This window comes from Siphateles boraxobius, unplaced genomic scaffold, assembly GCF_051911475.1.
Source record: "Siphateles boraxobius isolate OS27281-9 unplaced genomic scaffold, OSU_SipBor_1 107, whole genome shotgun sequence".
In the NCBI taxonomy this organism is placed as follows: Eukaryota; Metazoa; Chordata; class Actinopteri; order Cypriniformes; family Leuciscidae; genus Siphateles; species Siphateles boraxobius.
In genome coordinates this window covers 542,501-565,977 of record NW_027508708.1, presented here as the reverse complement: position 1 = coordinate 565,977, position 23,477 = coordinate 542,501, and the positions used below count along the sequence as shown (strand labels likewise).

Here is a 23,477-nt window from a genome sequence, read left to right as displayed (position 1 = left end):
AGAGTGGAGCTGATGGTGTTTATGTGAGATGGGTGTAAGAGTGGAGCTGATGGTGTTTATGTGAGATGGGTGTGAGAGTGGAGCTGATGGTGTTTATGTTAGATGGGTGTGAGAGTGGAGCGGATGGTGTTTATGTGAGATGGGTGTAAGAGTGGAGCTGATGGTGTTTATGTGAGATGGGTATGAGGGTGGAGCTGATGGTGTTTATGTGAGATGGGTTTGAGAGTGGAGCTGATGGTGTTTATGTGAGATGGGTATGAGGGTGGAGCTGATGGTGTTTATGTGAGATGGGTGTGAGAGTGGAGCGGATGGTGTTTATGTGAGATGGGTGTGAGAGTGGAGCTGATGGTGTTCATGAGAGTGGAGCTGATGGTGTTTATGTGAGATGGGTATGAGAGTGGAGCGGATGATGTTTATGTGAGATGGGTGTGAGAGTGGAGGTGATGGTGTTTATGTGAGATGGGTATGAGAGTGGAGCGGATGGTGTTTATGTGAGATGGGTGTGAGAGTGGAGCTGATGGTGTTCATGAGAGTGGAGCTGATGGTGTTTATGTGAGATGGGTATGAAGTGGAGCGGATGATGTTTATGTGAGATGGGTGTGAGAGTGGAGCTGGTGGTGTTTATGTGAGATGTGTATGAGAGTGGAGGTGATGGTGTTTATGTGAGATGGGTGTGAGAGTGGAGCTGATGGTGTTTATGTGAGATGGGTATGAGAGTGGAGCTGATGGTGTTTATGTGAGATGGGTGTAAGAGTGGAGCTGATGGTGTTTATGTGAGATGGGTATGAGAGTGGAGCGGATGGTGTTTATGTGAGATGGGTGTGAGAGTGGAGCTGATGGTGTTTATGTGAGATGGGTGTAAGAGTGGAGCGGATGATGTTTATGTGAGATGGGTATGAGAGTGGAGCTGATGGTGTTTATGTGAGATGGGTGTGAGAGTGGAGCTGGTGGTGTTTATGTGAGATGGGTATGAGACTGGAGCTGATGGTGTTTATGTGAGATGGGTATGAGAGTGGAGCTGATGGTGTTTATGTGAGATGGGTGTAAGAGTGGAGCTGATGGTGTTTATGTGAGATGGGTGTAAGAGTGGAGCGGATGGTGTTAATGTGAGATGGGTGTGAGAGTGGAGCTGATGGTGTTTATGTGAGATGGGTGTGAGAGTGGAGCGGATGGTGTTTATGTGAGATGGGTATGAGAGTGGAGCTGATGATGTTTATGTGAGATGGGTGTAAGAGTGGAGCGGATGGTGTTTATGTGAGATGGGTATGAGAGTGGAGCTGATGGTGTTTATGTGAGATGGGTGTGAGAGTTGAGCGGATGGTGTTTATGTGAGATGGGTGTGAGAGTGGAGCTGATGGTGTTCATGAGAGATGGGTATGAGAGTGGAGCGGATGATGTTTATGTGAGATGGGTGTGAGAGTGGAGCTGGTGGTGTTTATGTGAGATGGGTGTAAGAGTGGAGCTGATGGTGTTTATGTGAGATGGGTATGAGAGTGGAGCGGATGGTGTTTATGTGAGATGGGTGTGAGAGTGGAGCTGATGGTGTTTATGTGAGATGGGTGTAAGAGTGGAGCGGATGATGTTTATGTGAGATGGGTATGAGAGTGGAGGTGGTGGTGTTTATGTGAGATGGGTATGAGAGTGGAGCTGGTGGTGTTTATGTGAGATGGGTATGAGAGTGGAGCTGATGGTGTTCATGAGAGTGGAGCTGATGGTGTTCATGAGAGTGGAGCTGATGGTGTTTATGTGAGATGGGTATGAGAGTGGAGCGGATGATGTTTATGTGAGATGGGTGTGAGAGTGGAGCTGGTGGTGTTTATGTGAGATGGGTGTAAGAGTGGAGCTGATGGTGTTTATGTGAGATGGGTATGAGAGTGGAGCGGATGGTGTTTATGTGAGATGGGTGTGAGAGTGGAGCTGATGGTGTTTATGTGAGATGGGTGTAAGAGTGGAGCGGATGATGTTTATGTGAGATGGGTATGAGAGTGGAGCTGATGGTGTTTATGTGAGATGGGTGTGAGAGTGGAGCTGATGGTGTTTATGTGAGATGGGTGTAAGAGTGAAGCGGATGGTGTTTATGTGAGATGGGTATGAGAGTGGAGCTGATGGTGTTTATGTGAGATGGGTGTGAGAATGGAGCTGATGGTGTTTATGTGAGATGGGTATGAGAGTGGAGCTGATGGTGTTTATGTGAGATGGGTGTGAGAGTGGAGCTGGTGGAGTTTATGTGAGATGGGTATGAGACTGGAGCGGATGGTGTTTATGTGAGATGGGTGTGAGAGTGGAGCTGATGGTGTTTATGTGAGATGGGTGTAAGAGTGAAGCGGATGGTGTTTATGTGAGATTGGTGTGAGAGTGGAGCTGATGGTGTTTATGTGAGATGGGTGTAAGAGTGGAGCGGATGGTGTTTATGTGAGATGGGTGTAAGAGTGGAGCGGATGGTGTTAATGTGAGATGGGTGTGAGAGTGGAGCTGATGGTGTTTATGTGAGATGGGTGTGAGAGTGGAGCGGATGGTGTTTATGTGAGATGGGTATGAGAGTGGAGCTGATGGTGTTTATGTGAGATGGGTGTGAGAGTGGAGCTGATGGTGTTTATGTGAGATGGGTGTAAGAGTGGAGCTGATGATGTTTATGTGAGATGGGTGTAAGAGTGGAGCGGATGGTGTTAATGTGAGATGGGTATGAGAGTGGAGCTGATGGTGTTTATGTGAGATGGGTGTGAGAGTGGAGCTGATGGTGTTTATGTGAGATGGGTGTAAGAGTGGAGCGGATGGTGTTTATGTGAGATGGGTGTGAGAGTAGAGTGGATGTCTGTGAGGCCAGCGGTATCATTACATCATGAAGGGGGGATGAACTGAGAGAAGTTACGGCAGTCTGACCCAGAAATGTAAGTTCCTCCATAACACTCACCAGAAGCCGCATTCCTTGTATGGCTTGTTATCATTGTGACAAGTGTCCATAACTCTATGCAACTATGCCAGGGAAAAAGACCCTGAAGAGAAGAAGATTAGAGATAAAGAGCTAATGGGAATGGGCTTTCAGGAGCCAGCTGATACCATGAGGGGATTGTCATTTGTTGTAGAGACAGTAACAAAACTGCTTAATTTATATGAGAGACATGATGTTGTTTCCTAATGGGCAAGAAAAATGTATAGAAGTGTTGATATTGAACTAATATGTCTCAATCATAGTTTTTATTTTCTGGATTAGTGTATTTATGTAAATTGGAATTGTGAAGTTAGAGATTGCCGTTCATTATGGTTTGAAAACCTTCGTCAAAAATTCAACTGAGGGCCTTATTTTAAATAGACAACTATGTGTGATCCGAATGGCAAACGTAAAAATGTTTGACGACAGTCAGACAAAGTGACTTATTGGCTAAATCACTATTGAAATTATCCAGAGAGCTCCCTCACTGTTATGAAAGGCCGATGGGCGAACAAAGTAGGTTATATCTTATAAAAAAAGTTTTATTTCTTTATCAATTAAATGGATGCATGACATTAGATATCTAAGAGAACTACAAGTTTTGTTATAAAGGTTGAAGGAAAAAACAGCTATATGGCTGTCTTGGGGCTTGAGATCTGAGTAACATAATATTTCAGTTTGTGAAAAACAGTAAAGATAAGTGCTGGAAAAGGTTTTTTTTTAAGAAACAACTGGGACCTATTCTTTATTTTAGTGGAAAAATAATGATTTTAATGATGATGTGAAGTTGTTTCTTTTATTTCTATTTTTTTTAAAAAGAGGGTATAAAATGTTACCCAATTAAGACGGCATAAGCTATTCGTCTGTAAACTGAAGAATGATTACAGTAGAGACTTAAAGTTTTAGATGGATTAATTTGGGTCTTTATAATTTTTTGTTGTTTATATTTAGTTAGACAGCCATTGTGTTTTAAACCTAAAGGATATATAAAGGGGATAGTGGAAGGAATGGATTTTTCATCCCTCTTTATTTATTATAAAAGGAATTGGAAATTATAGTTTTATAAAAACTAGTGTATATATCCTGGTATTTATGATTATAGACAATGTCTGTATTTAGGATCTGAGTAGTGACTGCGGGTCTAGCCCATGCTAGGAATACAGCAACAGTGCTAGCTTATTTAGCCCGGCTTCCAGAGAATGAATATGTACTTGTTAAGCAGCCGCTAATGAAAGACCAGATGTGGTGTTCAGGACCCCACATTGGTCTAAAATGGGGGACTGAAGGGAGGGATTCTGGAATCCACTGCTGCTTCAATGCATATCGAATGAGTGATTGTAATCAAGGTATTAATCACTATTTTTCCTTCTAAATATCAAATTTAACTCAAAGTACTCAAATAAAAGTACTTTGTTACTGTCCACCTCTGAGGGCGGTGCAGCTACACTTATTCAGTGTATCCCAATCCTGTTCCTGCTCACTACACAGTTATGAACTCTTCCTATCCAAACACACGTGATTCAGTTCACCAGTAGAGACGCCAAGACTTCAACTGTGTGGGTCAGATAAGGGTTTGCCTCTAGGAACAGATGATTGTACAGATGTTCCTGAAGAATCTGTTGCAGACAGCAGTTTGGTAGGTGCTATGCATCAATTTGACCACTAGATGGCCACAATGTGAGAAACAGATACAGTTATGACACAAATGCAACACTTTAAAGAACTAGAACAACTGGGGAACTGTGGCTACAGGACAAATAGGATCCAAAAAGATGAAAACAAAGAGAAAATCCAGACAGCAGAACTGGAACTGGGAAAGTCCAGACCGAATGTGAGGAACAAAGAAAAAACAAAAAGGCAAATGAAACTAAACAGAAAAAGGAAATATAAAGAGGTGAAAATCAGACCAGAAAGCGCGGAAGAGTTTAGTGGAACTAATAAAACTGCTTAAATTCATATAGAAAACAGACAGAAGTGGCAGGATCCTGACAAATACTTGAAGACAATTCACAGGTAGAAGATCTCATTTTCTCCTCCAACTTCAAAATCATCCGACATGTTGTTTTACTATTTATTTTTTTCGTAAAGGGCGTTTGACTTGGGCTTTGCACGTTCACTTTGTAAACACTAGGTCTGTACTTCACCGTGATTATGTAATGCGTTGTGCATCACAGCTAGTGCAAAACCAGCATTTGTGGTTAAAAGTATATAAATGATTATTTTTGTTATTAAATGTCTGCTGGTTTGTCTAGATCAGACTCGTGTCGAGACTTTGAAGCTGCACTGAAACTCACATTTGGACCTTCAACCCGTTGGAGTTGCGGACAAAGATGCAACTCTGATCACACAGCCTCTGAAATCATAGTCAATTATAGCAGTTGTGGAGGTAAGCATGAAGACAGAAAGGAAAAATGTTTAGCTTATGGTCGGCAGTGCTATAAATGTAATAAATGGAACCATTTTACGAAGTGCTGTAAGACTACAACAAAGCACATGTTGAATAGACAGAGAAAAATAGTAGACCATTTCAAAACCAGAAAAGAAAAGTCCTCGGATAACACAGATGAATCCTACTATGTGGATTGAAAAGACTGCAGTACAAACAGTGGAGACAAGAACTCTACAAAAGACAGAGCGTGCGCGCGCTGTTGTTTACTACAGTTATACAGCGCATGTCTGGCCCGTTCATTCACTCTCTTACATACATTAGTAAACATGTTATTTTTACATGAACACATCCAAACTATATTGCTATAGCCTACTGAGGTGAGTAAAAATAGTTCAAATATGTTGAAATGAAATGTCTGTAAAAGCAACAAACTGCAAATTAACATGTATATGCTTATCATAAACATGATATGTTACAGACTAAATATGAATGTTTAGACAATTTTTCGTTGATCAGTTTTGGATTGATTATAAAGTTTTTACTGTAAAAAAAAGACTACTGCCACATTAAATAAGCTTTTGTTTGCCAATTTCTGCTCATATGTTAAATATATAGTATGGAATGTTTAGTCAAAAATAAAGTAGGCCTCGGTATATTGAATTATCAACTAAGATGTTATTATAGTGTTTGTTCCAATATTCAAACTAATGAATCCTTACCTTTGAAATACGTATGATAAAATGTATACATTTTACAAAGAAATAATACAGTTGAAATATTGTTAAAATTGTAACTGTTGTTGTAATTGTAACCTATTTTTAAATGGTTACAATTTCTAATTGTAATATATATATATATATATATATATATATATATATATATATATATATATATACACACACACACACACTCACCTAAAGGATTATTAGGAACACCATACTAATACTGTGTTTGACCCCCTTTCGCCTTCAGAACTGCCTTAATTCCACGTGTCATTGATTCAACAAGGTGCAGAAAAGCATTCTTTAGAAATGTTGGCCCATATTGATAGGATAGCATCTTGCAGTTGATGGAGATTTGTGGGATGCACATCCAGGGCACGAAGCTCCCGTTCCACCACATCCCAAAGATGCTCTATTGGGTTGAGATCTGGTGACTGTGGGGGCCATTTTAGTACAGTGAACTCAGTCATGTTCAAGAAACCAAATTGAAATGATTCAAGCTTTGTGACATGGTGCATTATCCTGCTGGAAGTAGCCATCAGAGGATGGGTACATGGTGGCCATAAAGGGATGGTCATGGTCAGATACAATGCTCAGGTAGGCCGTGGCATTTAAACGATGCCCAATTGGCACTGAGGGCCCTAAAGTGTGCCAAGAAAACATCCCCTACACCATTACACCACCACCACCAGCCTGCACAGTGGTAACAAGGCATGATGGATCCATGTTCTCATTCTGTTTACGCCAAATTCTGACTCTACCATCTGAATGTCTCAACAGAAATCGAGAATCATCAGACCAGGCAACATTTTTCCAGTCTTCAACTGTCCAATTTTGGTGAGCTCTTGCAAATTGTAGCCTCTTTTTCCTATTTGTAGTGGAGATGAGTGGTACCCGGTGGGGTCTTCTGCTGTTGTAGCCCATCCGCCTCAAGGTTGTGCGTGTTGTGGCTTCACAAATGCTTTGCTGCATACCTCGGTTGTAACGAGTGGTTATTTCAATCAAAGTTGCTCTTCTATCAGCTTGAATCAGTCGGCCCATTCTCCTCTGACCTCTAGCATCAACAAGGCATTTTCGCCCACAGGACTGCTGCATACTGGATGTTTTTCCCTTTTCACACCATTCTTTGTAAACCCTAGAAATGGTTGTGCGTGAAAATCCCAGTAACTGAGCAGATTGTGAAATACTCAGACTGGCCCGTCTGGCACCAACAACCATGCCACAATCAAAATTGCTTAAATCACCTTTCTTTCCCATTCTGACATTCAGTTTGGAGTTCAGGAGATTGTCTTGACCAGGACCACACCCCTAAATGCATTGAAGCAACTGCCATGTGATTGGTTGATTAGATAATTGCATTAATGAGAAATTGAACAGGTGCTCCTAATGATCCTTTAGTTGAGTGTTTATGTATATATATATATATATATATATAATATTACTTTTGTCTTCGCATTCTTTGGTACCCAGTGACACACCTGTGTGAAAGCCGCTCATTATGCGGCTCATTATCCGGTCATTGTCTTCTCAGGAGTGAACAAGCACATCTACTGACTCTAGAGAAACACCAGAGGTCAAAGGTCAAAGTTTCCTCTCAGAGCACATCTACTGACTCCAGAGAAACACCAGAGGTCAAAGGTCAAAGTTTCCTCTCAGAGCACATCTACTGACTCTAGAGTAACACCAGAGGACAAAGGTCAATGTTTCCTCTCAGAGCACATCTACTGACTCTAGAGTAACCCCAGAGGTCAAAGGTCAATGTTTCCTCTCAAAACACATCTACTGACTCTAGAGAAACACCAGAGGTCACTGTTCCTGTCCTGGAATAAGAGGAAATGCTTGACGTGACTCCATCATGCAGAATCTCAAGACCAGGGTTCAGCTGTTAAACTAGAGTAGCATTTTAGAATAATTATGAACTGTAATGAAAACAGTATCCGAAAATTGACAAAGAATTTTTTAAATCCATTTTATTCAGAGCGATTCACATTTAGAGGGAGATTTTCACTCTTGTGCTTTGTCCTTTCCTCATAGGGAAGCATTCATACATATTATTAACATCCACATTTGAGCAGATTACCTCTGTACTTTCGCTGGTTTCATACGGATTATAAAATCAGAAAATATTTGTTCACATTTTAAACTTTCTATAAACATATTTCTTATTGTGACTGAGGCAAGTAGCCCACACTATAAATAAATAACAGGGCACAATGTACTCTATACTGTATAAATATATAAGTATTCCATATTGGCTTCTTTTGTACAGGTGTTTTACCTGTATTCTGAATTATGCATTGCATTGTGTTGTGTTTTAAGATTAAAGGAAATTTCTGTAAAATTAATGGATAATGTTCTGGCAGAAAATTACCAGTAGATTTTTTGTTTTTATTTTTTTACAATGAAAAAGTTTCAGTTCATTTGAGACGCGCAGTTCAGGGAGACCACAGCTGAAAGCGCATTCTGTTAGTTTTCTTTACTTTACAGAAGCAAAAACAGCGTTTTGTTGTTATTCTTAGTATGCATAAATAAAAGTAGACCTTTTACAGTTTTGAAGGATGTCGTACTCTTATCTGTATGACCAAAAACGATGGAGTATTTTAAGTTCATTCTGCTGTTACGGTATCAGAAAAAAAATCCAAGTGAATGCACCGGCGCTTACGTTGAAGCGTTTTTTAGAACAATGAGTAGCGCCACACCTGCCAAAACACTTATTATACAGTTCAATATTTCATACAAAACAATCACAAAACACTTTGTGACTTTTTGAAAAGCTGTGCATGGATTAGGCCACTGAAACCAGGATCACACCTTGAACATGGCATCTCTCATCACACGAGTGGAAGCGCTTAGAGTTCTGATTTGATTGTTTTTGAAACATGCATATCTTTATTTGATATATTCGATAGGGTGTAAAGCAGCACTCACTGATGAGGGCTGATATATGTGATATGGTGTAGCACTCACTGATGAGGGCTGTGACGATGTCCTGCATGCTCTCCAGGAAGCTGGCGAGGTGTTGTGTGGAGCTGTGATGAGGAGAGGTGATCTGAGCCATGACTGCCGCCGCCTCCGCTCGCGTCGCCTCCGCACACGCGCCGTCTGTCAGGATCTCTGCCAGACACAGGATCCCGTCCACCTGATGCACACACACACACACACACACCACAGCTGCTCAGCTCACCTGATGCACACACACACCACAGCTGCTCAGCTCACCTGATGCACACACACCACAACTGACCTTAACGCAAGTCTACCACACATCTGACACAGCTCAACAGAAACTCTGTGTCAGCATAAACATTCTCAGGCACTAGATGACCAATCTAATATACATCATGGCAGCGACGGGACAGACCAGAGAGAAAAACAAACAGATAGTTATCACAGTCATCACATTCACAAATATATATATATATATATATATATATATATATATATACATATATATATATATATATATATATATATGTGACCCGTCACAGAAACCAGGGACACAAGTCGGCAGCACAACTTTCGAGCAAAATGGCAGCGACGGGACAGACCAGAGAGAAAAACAAACAGATAGTTATCACAGTCATCACATTCACAAATATATATATATATATATATATATATATATATATATATATATATATATATATATATACATATATATATATATATATACAGTATATATATATATATATATATATATATATATATATAGACAAATATATATACATATATATAAATATATGAGTATAAGTCATAATAGTATGAGAATAATAGTAAAGGTATAGTATATATAAGTATATGAAACATATACAATAGCACAATGTCAAGTCTTATAAACTGTACAGAGTAAAGATATCGATAGATTATATGACAGCATTTATTAATTTGATCGATGAGGAGGTCAAACTGAATCAAACTCATGGTGTTTCTGAGCTGAGACTTCAGATTCAAAATGCAATTCTGTTATATAATCCATCACCACACAGTGGCGCTGTTACATAAACTGAGAAGATAATTCTATCCAGACAATAATAAACACCACATTTTCACTCAAACAGAGGGCAGGGAGAATAACACACCATATCAGATACAGTTACAGCTTACTTACAGCTTAGAAAAAATGTCTTCCTATGCACTTAAAACATGATATATATATATATATATATATATATACTTATATACTGTATATATATACTATATATACTGTATATATATACTATATATACTATATATATATATATATATATATATATATATATATATATATATATATATATATATAGTAAATATTTTGGGTGTTTGGAGGCATAAAACCGACTCAAACATCTTTGAAACATTGACAGTCATTCCTAGTGTCGGTTATATTCATAACTTCAGTCAGATACAGTTAACTTTTGAGCTGTTAGTTTAGTATGATTGATTTCCCATTTTAATTTTTATTAAAGTTTTATTATTTTTCGTGTTTTTGTCTTTTATATAAATATGTTCACATAGTTATTAATTTAATTTATATTTAATTTATTTCAGTACAGGCTTACACTCTCATCCAGTGTGTTTTCAGCTGACTGAGTGTCTGCGAACACATCTGGGTGGTTTCTTATGCTGTGCATGCTGGGAAACGGTACCTCTTCCAGCTGGCTGATGCCGTCTTCCACACAGCAGATGGAGGCGAGGGTCCTGAGCGCGTGTGCGTACAAAGAGCTGAAGCAGTCCTGCCGGCAGATCTTCAGCAACGCCACCACAGCGCCCTCCTGTGGAGCACAGCAGTAGACTTCACTAACAGCAGCACTATACACTAACAGCAGCAGACTTCACTAACAGCAGCAGACTTCACTAACAGCAGCATTCTACACTAACAGCAGCACTCTACACTAACAGCAGCACTCTACACTAACAGCAGCACTCTTCACTAACAGCAGTACTCTACACTAACAGCAGCACTCTTCACTAACAGCAGCACTCTACACTAACAGCAGCACTCTTCACTAACAGCAGCACTCTACACTAACAGCAGCACTCTACACTAACAGCAGCACTCTACACTAACAGCAGCACTCTACACTAACAGCAGCACTCTTCACTAACAGCAGCACTCTACACTAACAGCAGCACTCTTCACTAACAGCAGCACTCTACACTAACAGCAGCACTCTACACTAACAGCAGCACTCTACACTAACAGCAGCACTCTTCACTAACAGCAGCACTCTACACTAACAGCAGCACTCTACACTAACAGCAGCAGACTACACTAACAGCAGCACTCTACACAAACAGCAGCACTCTTCACTAACAGCAGCACTCTACACTAACAGCAGCAGCACTCTTCACTAACAGCAGCAGTCTTCACTAACAGCAGCACTCTACACTAACAGCAGCACTCTACACTAACAGCAGCACTCTACACTAACAGCAGCACTCTACACTAACAGCAGCACTCTTCACTAAGAGCAGCACTCTTCACTAAGAGCAGCACTCTTCACTAACAGCAGCACTCTACACTAACAGCAGCACTCTTCACTAACAGCAGCACTCTACACTAACAGCAGCAGACTACACTAACAGCAGCACTCTACACTAACAGCAGCACTCTTCACTAACAGCAGCACTCTTCACTAAGAGCAGCACTCTTCACTAACAGCAGCACTCTACACTAACAGCAGCACTCTACACTAACAGCAGCAGACTACACTAACAGCAGCACTCTTCACTAACAGCAGCACTCTTCACTAACAGCAGCACTCTACACTAACAGCAGCACTCTTCACTAACAGCAGCACTCTTCACTAAGAGCAGCACTCTTCACTAACAGCAGCACTCTACACTAACAGCAGCACTCTTCACTAACAGCAGCAGACTACACTAACAGCAGCACTCTACACTAACAGCAGCACTCTTCACTAAAAGCAGCACTCTACACTAACAGCAGCAGACTACACTAACAGCAGCACTCTACACTAACAGCAGCACTCTTCACTAACAGCAGCACTCTTCACTAAGAGCAGCAATCTTCACTAACAGCAGCACTCTACACTAACAGCAGCAGTCTACACTAACAGCAGCAGACTACACTAACAGCAGCACTCTACACTAACAGCAGCACTCTTCACTAACAGCAGCACTCTACACTAACAGCAGCACTCTTCACTAACAGCAGCACTCTTCACTAAGAGCAGCACTCTTCACTAACAGCAGCACTCTACACTAACAGCAGCACTCTACACTAACAGCAGCAGACTACACTAACAGCAGCACTCTTCACTAACAGCAGCACTCTACACTAACAGCAGCAGACTACACTAACAGCAGCACTCTACACTAACAGCAGCACTCTTCACTAACAGCAGCACTCTACACTAACAGCAGCACTCTACACTAACAGCAGCAGACTACACTAACAGCAGCACTCTACACTAACAGCAGCACTCTACACTAACAGCAGCACTCTACACTAACAGCAGCAGACTACACTAACAGCAGCACTCTACACTAACAGCAGCACTCTTCACTAACAGCAGCACTCTACACTAACAGCAGCACTCTACACTAACAGCAGCACTCTACACTAACAGCAGCACTCTACACTAACAGCAGCACTCTACACTAACAGCAGCAGACTACACTAACAGCAGCACTCTTCACTAACAGCAGCACTCTTCACTAACAGCAGCACTCTACACTAACAGCAGCACTCTACACTAACAGCAGCACTCTACACTAACAGCAGCACTCTACACTAACAGCAGCACTCTACACTAACAGCAGCAGACTACACTAACAGCAGCACTCTACACTAACAGCAGCACTCTACACTAACAGCAGCACTCTACACTAACAGCAGCACTCTACACTAACAGCAGCACTCTACACTAACAGCAGCAGACTACACTAACAGCAGCACTCTACACTAACAGCAGCACTCTTCACTAACAGCAGCACTCTTCACTAACAGCAGCACTCTTCACTAACAGCAGCACTCTACACTAACAGCAGCACTCTTCACTAACAGCAGCACTCTACACTAACAGCAGCACTCTACACTAACAGCAGCACTCTACACTAACAGCAGCACTCTACACTAACAGCAGCACTCTACACTAACAGCAGCAGACTACACTAACAGCAGCACTCTTCACTAACAGCAGCACTCTACACTAACAGCAGCACTCTACACTAACAGCAGCACTCTACACTAACAGCAGCACTCTACACTAACAGCAGCACTCTACACTAACAGCAGCAGACTACACTAACAGCAGCACTCTACACTAACAGCAGCACTCTACACTAACAGCAGCACTCTACACTAACAGCAGCACTCTACACTAACAGTAGCAGTCTTCACTAACAGCAGCACTCTACACTAACAGCAGCACTCTACACTAACAGCAGCAGACTACACTAACAGCAGCACTCTACACTAACAGCAGCACTCTACACTAACAGCAGCACTCTACACTAACAGCAGAACTCTACACTAACAGCAGCACTCTTCACTAACAGCAGCACTCAGCACTCTACACTAACAGCAGCACTCTACACTAACAGCAGCACTCAGCACTCTACACTAACAGCAGCACTCTTCACTAACAGCAGCACTCTACACTAACAGCAGCACTCTTCACTAAAAGCAGCACTCTACACTAACAGCAGCACTCTACACAAACAGCAGCACACTACACTAACAGCAGCAGACTACACTAACAGCAGCACTCTACACTAACAGCAGCACTCTTCACTAACAGCAGCACTCTTCACTAACAGCAGCACTCTACACTAACAGCAGCACTCTACACTAACAGCAGCAGACTACACTAACAGCAGCACTCTACACTAACAGCAGCACTCTACACTAACAGCAGCACTCTACACTAACAGCAGCACCCTTCACTAACAGCAGCACTCTACACTAACAGCAGCACTCTACACTAACAGCAGCAGACTACACTAACAGCAGCACTCTACACTAACAGCAGCTCTCTACACTAACAGCAGCACTCTACACTAACAGCAGCACTCTACACTAACAGCAGCACTCTACACTAACAGTAGCAGTCTTCACTAACAGCAGCACTCTACACTAACAGCAGCAGACTACACTAACAGCAGCACTCTACACTAACAGCAGCAATCTACACTAACAGCAGCAGACTACACTAACAGCAGCACTCTACACTAACAGCAGCACTCTACACTAACAGCACCACTCTTCACTAACAGCAGCACTCTACACTAACAGCAGCACTCTACACTAACAGCAGCATTCTTCACTAACAGCAGCAATCTACACTAACAGCAGCACTCTTCACTAACAGCACCACTCTTCACTAACAGCAGCACTCTACACTAACAGCAGCACTCTTCACTAACAGCAGCACTCTACACTAACAGCAGCACTCTTCACTAACAGCAGCACTCTTCACTAACAGCAGCACTCTACACTAACAGCAGCAGACTACACTAACAGCAGCACTCTACACTAACAGCAGCACTCTACACTAACAGCAGCAGACTACACTAACAGCAGCACTCTACACTAACAGCAGCACTCTACACTAACAGCAGCAGACTACACTAACAGCAGCACTCTACACTAACAGCAGCACTCTTCACTAACAGCAGCACTCTACACTAACAGCAGCAGCACTCTTCACTAACAGCAGCACTCTTCACTAACAGCAGCACTCTACACTAACAGCAGCACTCTACACTAACAGCAGCACTCTACACTAACAGCAGCACTCTTCACTAACAGCAGCACTCTACAATAACAGCAGCACTCTACACTAACAGCAGCACTCTACACTAACAGCAGCAGACTACACTAACAGCAGCACTCTACACTAACAGCAGCACTCTTCACTAACAGCAGCACTCTACACTAACAGCAGCACTCTACACTAACAGCAGCACTCTACACTAACAGCAGCACTCTACACTAACAGCAGCACTCTACACTAACAGCAGCAGCACTCTTCACTAACAGCAGCACTCTTCACTAACAGCGGCAGTCTTCACTAACAGCAGCACTCTACACTAACAGCAGCACTCGACACTATCAGCAGCAGACTACACTAACAGCAGCACTCTACACTAACAGCAGCACTCTACACTAACAGCAGCACTCTTCACTAACAGCAGCACTTTACACTAACAGCAGCACTTTACACTAACAGCAGCACTCTACACTAACAGCAGCACTCTACACTAACAGCAGCACTCTACACTAACAGCAGCACTCTACACTAACAGCAGCACTCTACACTAACAGCAGCACTCTTCACTAACAGCAGCACTTTAAACTAACAGCAGCACTCTACACTAACAGCAGCACTCTCTCTAATAGCAGCACTCTACACTAACAGCAGCACTCTACACTAACAGCAGCACTCTACACTAACAGCAGCACTCTACACTAACAGCAGCACTCTACACTAACAGCAGCACTCTACACTAACAGCAGCACTCTACACTAACAGCAGCAGTACTCTTCACTAACAGCAGTACTCTACACTAACAGCAGCACTCTTCACTAACAGCAGCACTCTACATTAACAGCAGCACTCTACACTAACAGCAGCACTTTACACTAACAGCAGCACTCTACACTAACAGCAGCACTCTACACTAACAGCAGGACTCTACACTAAGAGCAGCACTCTACACTAACAGCAGCACTCTACACTAACAGCAGCACTCTACACTAACAGCAGCACTCTACACTAACAGCAGCACTCTTCACTAACAGCAGCAATCTACACTAACAGCAGAACTCTACACTAACAGCAGCACTCTACACTAACAGCAGCACTCTACACTAACAGCAGCAGCACTCTTCACTAACAGCAGTACTCTACACAAAAAGCAGCACTCTTCACTAACAGCAGTACTCTACACTAACAGCAGCACTCTCTCTAACAGCAGCACTCTACACTAACAGCAGCACTCTACACTAACAGCAGCACTCTACACTAACAGCAGCACTCTACACAAACAGCAGCACTCTACACTAACAGCAGTACTCTACACTAAGAGCAGCACTCTGTCTAACAGCAGCACTCTACACTAACAGCAGCACTCTTCACTAACAGCAACAGCACTCTACACTAACAGCAGCACTCTACACTAACAGCAGCATTCTTCACTAACAGCAACAGCACTCTACACGAACAGTAGCACGCTTCACTAACAGCAGCACTCTTCACTAACAGCAGCACTCTTCACTAACAGCAGCACTCTTCACTAACAGCAGCACTCTACACTAACAGCAGCACTCTACACTAACAGCAGCACTCTTCACTAACAGCAGCACTCTACACTAACAGCAGAACTCTACACTAACAGCAGCACTCTACACTAACAGCAGCACTCTACACTAACAGTAGCACTCTTCACTAATAGCAGCACTCTACACTAACAGCAGCACTCTTCACTAACAGCAGCACTCTACACTACCAGCACCACTCTACACTAACAGTAGCACTCTTCACTAACAGCAGCACTCTACACTAACAGTAGCACTCTTCACTAACAGCAGCACTCTACACTAACAGCAGAACTCTACACTAACAGCAGCACTCTACACTAACAGCAGCACTCTACACTAACAGCAGCACTCTACACTAACAGCAGCACTCTACACTAACAGCAGAACTCTACACTAACAGTAGCACTCTTCACTAACAGCAGCACTCTACACTAACAGCAGAACTCTACACTAACAGCAGAACTCTACACTAACAGCAGCACTCCTCACTAAAAGCAGCACTCTACACTAACAGCAGCACTCTACACTAACAGCAGCACTCTACACTAACAGTAGCACTCTTCACTAACAGCAGCACTCTACACTAACAGCAGCACTCTACACTAACAGCAGCACTCTTCAATAACAGCAGCAGACTTCACTAACAGTAGCACTCTACACTAACAGCAGCACTCTTCACCAACAGCAGCACTCTTCACTAACAGCAGCACTCTACACTAACAGCAGCACTCTACACTAACAGCAGCACTCTACACTAACAGCAGCACTCAGCACTCTACACTAACAGCAGCTCTCTACACTAACAGCAGCACTCGTGACTAACAGCAGCACTCTTCAATTAAAGCAGCACTGAGCGGCAGAAGAGCACTGTTCCCTTTTGAGGGAACTCACACTGCGTCGATGACGACACTTTGGGGAACGTCCCACAGGGCAACGCCTACGAAGCATGAATGAAACTAAGCCAATCGTGATTGGTGTTGCGTCATGATGTAACCCATGTGTCCACTGTTTAAGCACTATATATATATATATCAGAACGAAAATATGGCGAGTCAATAACACAAGTGGTGTGTGCATCCCTGCCCTCATTACATCATACACCAGTTGTGTGTGCATTGTTTAGGAGCGAGTGCTGCGCTCCAGCCTGGCCATCTTCAGCGATGATGGCCAGGCTCATGCTCCCCGTGGTGCGGGTCCCACATCACTGAGGTAGCGCAGCGGCTCACATCATGGGGTACGCAGATGGATCTGACGGGAGCCTGAGACTGCTGAGGCACTTTCTCAGGAATCCTCTGCCAGCTTTAATGTTCTCCCCTCCCATGCCCAGCGGCTGCTTCCTCACGAATGGAGAACCGATGTTCCGAGGAAGTGTATGTGCTCAGCATCGAAGGCGGGGATTTTAGAGACGATTCACCACTCTATGTCGCCACATATGAGGAGCAGGTTGAGATTGTCTCGTGCCGTGGCTTGTTTGAACATCAGTTGAAAGGCACGTGAAAGGCACGTGTCCAACTTGCTTTTGTTTGCGCTTCCTGCAGTACAGAGAGCAACCTTATCGCCGGGGTCTACCGTTCTTTCCCGATTTACTCAACGAGATAAGGCTTATATGGCTGCGGGTCGGGATGGTGCCAGTCTGCACACTATGTCAGTACTGCAGGCTTACCAGCCCGACCTTCTAAAATATACAGATGAGGGCGAGGGAGCAACTCTGGAGGATATTGCTGAATTGCGTAAGGCTGCAGACTTCTCTCACCAAGGAAACGGCCCTGCGCAATCAGCTAGTCTATGGTCATGGGGAGAGATCTTTGGCTCAATCTATCGGACATCAAGAAGAAAGATAGGGCTTTCCTCAATGCCCCAATTTCGCCTTCTAGCCTTTTCAGCGCCTCCGTTAACACGGTGGTCGACAGGTTTCAGGAGGTGAGGAAACAGTCTGCGGCCTTCGAGCAACATCTCCATTGCCACTCATAATCCAAGAAGTCTGCCCCCGGTGGGCAGCCGTAGCCATCCACCAGCTCCTCAGCCTATAGGCAGACAGAAAAGGAGAGCATTGCAGGTCAGCTGGAACTGGGAACACTTCCTATAACACCCAATGTACTCGCTACATAATAAAAAGAATGGCATCTACGCTAATTTTAGTCTTTCCGTTTATTCCGAGGTTAGCTGTAATCAGCTGGACCCGGGTCGTATCCAGATAAGATGGTGGACCTGCACCTGGATATGACCACAACGCATCCCTGAAGTGTCAGCAGAGCTTGTGTCAACTAGACTCTCCCCTTTGAAGGCCTCATCGACACAACAGCCATTGGCACTGATCCTCAACAAACTCTCCATACGCGCGTGATGACGCCGATCTTCAACCAGATGAACTGCATAATATGATGTTCCCATCCAATATGACTTATGACCTGTAATGCTGCCTGAATCATAATCATACATTGTTCGTTCGTTGGCCAGAGGAGAACTGGCCCCCGACTGAGCCTGGGTTCTCCCAAGGTTTTTTTCTCCATTCTGTCACTGAGAGTTTTGGTTCCTTGCCACTGTCGCCTTTTGACTTGCTTAGTTGGGGACATTTAATTTTATATTTAACAAAGTTATTACAACATTATTTTCCTGTTATCTCAGGCGCTCTCAACCAAAGCCTTCTCAGAAGCAGATCGACCTAAGGGCTGTCCTGCAGGCTAAGAAGGCTTCGGGAAGGCTCCAGTGCCTGGAGTTTGCTCCAGGAGATATTAAGGCTATCTTGCATCCCAGGCCGGGCTATGTGCCTAGTGCCATTTAATGTTTCTACAGGCTTTCCATCCTCCACCTCCATAACGGCGGAGAAGAAAGACTTCAGAGCCCTGTCAGAGCTCTCAAGATTTATGTCCAGAGGTCTTCATGGTGGAAGTCAGACCAGTTGCTGATGTGCTTCGTGTACCCCAAGAAGGGGCTTCCCGCATCCAAACAGACCATCAGCAACTGAGTCGTTCAGGCTCTCTCTATGGCCTAGAAGGTGCGCAGTTTGCCTTCAACTTTGGCTGTGAGGGCTCATTCAACCAGAGGCATGGCATCCTCTAGAGCCCTCCTTTCAGGGTCCCTGATCCAAGAAGTGTGTGATGCGGCTGGATGAGCCACCCCTTACACTTTTATCAGATTCTATAGCCTGGACATTTCTTGTACGCCAGGCACTCTAGTGCTCTCGTCCTAAGTGTGCCTGTGCGCAGCTTCACACTGGGACAGGCAGGGCTCGATGTGGCATAGTAGGTACTTGTTCCCCAAAGTGCCGTCATCGACAAAGTGCGAGTTCCCTCGAAAGGGAACGTCTCGGGTTACGACTGTAACCCCTGTTCCCTGAGAAGGGAACGAGACACTGCGTCCCTTTACCACGCCCTCCCCTGCCTGGCAGCGGCTTGCTTCATCACTAAGCGAAGCTAACTCTGTTGTGTGCTGGCGTCCCTTTGTAGCTTCCGTGTATGCCGTCACATGTTATGTCATGACGCAACACCAATCACGATTGGCTTAGTTTTATTCATGCTTCAGAGGCGCTGCGCTGGGGGACGTTCCCCAAAGTGTCATCATCGACGCAGTGTCTCGTTCCCTTCTCAGGGAACAAGGGGTTACAGTCATAAGCTGAGACGTTTTCAACTGAGTTAGTACAACACTCAAAATCACAGTATCCTTTTCACTACACAAAATAACTGTTTCATCTATATAAACATTTCATAGCTTTCATAAAGCCATTACCATCAAACTCAGACTTCTTGTTCAGTTTAATATGTGTCTATTATTTAATCCAAAGGATTATACTAATATTTTTATAATTAATATTAATGGTTAATCAATTAATCATTTGGTACATCTATAGATTTCCATAGATATTGATTGTAGTATAGACAGTTTCTATACAACCTGTTTTCAATTTGTGTGTGTGTGTGTGTGTGTGTGTGTGTGTGTGTGTGTGTGTGTGTGTGTGTGTGTGTGTGTGTGTGTGCGTGCGTGTGCATGTGAGTGTGTGTGTGTGTGTGTGTGTGTGTGTGTGTGTGTGTCAGTGATGCGCGGGTCAATGTATACACAACCCGCACCCGACCAATGTTTTCAACTAACCGCCCGCAACTCGGACCACAAAAAAAAGAAGAAAAAATTGTACCCGACCCGCTTCCTGACCCGCATTTTTTTAAAAGTAGTCAGTGTTGTGCAAGTTACTTCCAAACTGTAATACATTATACATTACTTGTTATTTAAAAGTAATTCATTACTTTACAATATTACTGTCTCAGAATTACAATGCGTTACATTATCCTTATTACTTTTGAGTTACTTTCACCAAAATAGATATACAGTAGAAGAACTTAAAGGGGACCTATTATGCCCCTTTTCACAAGATGTAAAATAAGTCTCTGATGTCCCCAGAGTGTGTATGTGAAGTTTTAGCTCAAAATACCCGACAGATAATTTTCTACAGCATGTTTAAATTGTCACTTTTTGATGCTCAGAAAAACGCACCGTTTTAGTGTGTATCCCTTTAAATGCAAATGAGCAGCTGCTGCCGGCCCAGAGGGCGGAGCCTCACGAGCTCGCACTCCATGTCAGGACATTCTCTTATCTCACGGAATGATAATATCAAAACATAAACTCTTAGTAGCTGTGTTCATTTCGACCCGGAGTCGGACAATAATGCCCACAGAGCCAGATAATATATGCTGTATGAAGACTGAACTGGTATAGTCTAGTTTAATTACGGTTATAATAAATTGTTTTTCCATCTTTCAGTACAAGCCTGTTGTAGCGGACTGCGTCCGAATGTTGTAAAAATATACTGATGAGTTCAATGAAGTTTATTGTACATCACACAAAAGATGAAGCGTCAATTTCACTCTAGAAAATCACTGTAAGAGCTGAATAAACACTGTAACGTTATAAGAAGTCCGCATTAAAGGTGCAATGTGTAAATATTTTGAGTATCTATTAACATTAATGCAATATGACATCCATAACTATGTGTTCAGTGGTGTATAAAGAACTTACTTAATAAACCGTAATGTTTTTATTACCTTAGAATGAGGCATTTATATCTACATAACCACGGGAATCCCCTTCTATGAAGTTCGACATATTGTGACGTCATGTTTCTACCGTAGCCGACAGCGAACAAACACTGCTACAGAGCGCGTTTCGTCACTACCTTGAAAGAGAAGCCGCAGAAAGCTAGAAGTAGTCATAAACACCGTGAGTAGTGACTTTTCCCTTCATTCCCTAAAATATGTAGTTGGATTGTTTCATGTAACTTAGTTCTTCTCCCTCGCTGTGTTATGGCTTTGCTATGTGGGGATAAATGTGCTGGTTACGTTCGTGAGACAGCTGATTAGTACTCTTGTCATTGACCGTAAAACATTTACAGGAATCACCGACCAGTTGATCTTGGAAGCATTTTAAGTTGATCGAGTTTCCAAAATCATATAAAAAAAGCCTATTGTGTGTAGTAAATGGTGTCTAGGGGATGCGGAGGCGCGCGCGCTGTTACAATCACGTTATTTTTGCCGCACGCACCTTTGGGCTCATGCGGATGCGTCCAGTATAAACAAGGCTTAACGCTTTAACCAGCTCAGCCACAGTAACAGCTCATATTAGCCAGCTAAACTTTTACTACCCTGTTAGAAAAAATATATAGTTGCATAGTTTCATGTGGTTCTTCTCCCCCGCTGTATTATGGGTTTGCTATGTGGGGAGAATGTGCTGGTTATGTTCGTGAGACAATCAACTAATTACTATTATTATATTACGTATTAAGACCCATGATCCTCACCTGACTATGGCTTTGTAAACTTTATCCATGATGTGGTTTATAATGGATTGTGGTACAGAAACTTGGTTTACTCTGGCTATTCTCTGCTGTCTCAGACGACGATGTTTGTCCCGTTTTAGACACCGTAGCTTCTTCGAAAGGGAGGGGTTGAGCAGTGGGCTGAGCCCTTAGTGTAAACTCGCAACCGAACCGCTAGATGTCGCTAAAAGTCACACATTGCACCTTTAAAGTATTATCCATAAACTCTCTCCCTTTCATTATTATCAACATACACAGCGAAGTACAAAAAACACTCGTTACAACTAACTGTAAACAAATATTATACACACCCTTTCAGGGGGTGGTAAACTGGTAAACTGTATATCCGTAAAACAGCTCTTATGAACTGTAATAAAGTGCGCGCTCTCACTTTCATTACTGCCATGATCAGTAACGTTAGGTCTATCGCTCCAGTAAATAAACAGAGCTATGTGGATTAATACATCCAGCTACACAACACTGATAACGCTTGGGAGACATTCTCGTCGGTGCAGCAATGGCGGATGTGTACAACTCTCAACTCGCTGTGAACTCGATCAGGGCGGTTCTATGTTAGAACGGCAGTGTCTGTCAACACTCGTTGGCGGGGCATGTGTCTGTCAACACTCGTTGGCGGGGCATGTGTCTGTCAACACTCGTGGGCGGGGCATGTGTCTGTCAACACTCGTTGGCGGGGCATGTGTCTGTCAACACTCGTGGGCGGGGCATGTGTCTGTCAACACTCGTGGGCGGGGCCTGTGTCTGTCAACACTCGTGGGCGGGGCATGTGTCTGTCAACACTCGTGGGCGGGGCCTGTGTCTGTTAACACTCGTGGGCGGGGCCTGTGTCTGTCAACACTCGTGGGCGGGGCATGTGTCTGTCAACACTCGTGGGCGGGGCCTGTGTCTGTTAACACTCGTGGGCGGGGCATGTGTCTGTCAACACTCGTGGGCGGGGCCTGTGTCTGTTAACACTCGTGGGCGGGGCCTGTGTCTGTCAACACTCGTGGGCGGGGCATGTGTCTGTCAACACTCGTGGGCGGGGCCTGTGTCTATCAACACTCGTGGGCGGGGCATGTGTCTGTCAACACTCGTGGGCGGGGCCTGTGTCTGTTAACACTCGTGGGCGGGGCCTGTGTCTGTCAACACTCGTGGGCGGGGCATGTGTCTGTCAACACTCGTGGGCGGGGCCTGTGTCTGTTAACACTCGTGGGCGGGGCATGTGTCTGTCAACACTCGTGGGCGGGGCCTGTGTCTGTTAACACTCGTGGGCGGGGCCTGTGTCTGTCAACACTCGTGGGCGGGGCATGTGTCTGTCAACACTCGTGGGCGGGGCCTGTGTCTGTTAACACTCGTGGGCGGGGCCT

At 43.7% G+C, this 23,477-nt stretch overlaps 1 protein-coding gene across 6 annotated transcripts in view; it reads right to left on the bottom strand.

The window, feature by feature from the left end:
- insc (INSC spindle orientation adaptor protein) overlaps positions 1–23,477 on the bottom strand; it is a 191,487-nt gene that overhangs the window by 83,941 nt on the left and 84,069 nt on the right. For 4 of the 6 annotated variants that reach the window (XM_077247158.1, XM_077247159.1, XM_077247161.1 and 1 more), the window contains 2 exons: positions 10,579–10,791; positions 9,008–9,179 (listed from right to left, as the gene is read on the bottom strand). In XM_077247158.1, the coding sequence (XP_077103273.1) occupies positions 9,008–9,179; positions 10,579–10,791 (385 nt within the window). The remainder of the gene's footprint in view (positions 1–9,007; positions 9,180–10,578; positions 10,792–23,477) is intronic. The other 2 variants (XM_077247163.1, XM_077247164.1) reach the window with 1 other exon arrangement.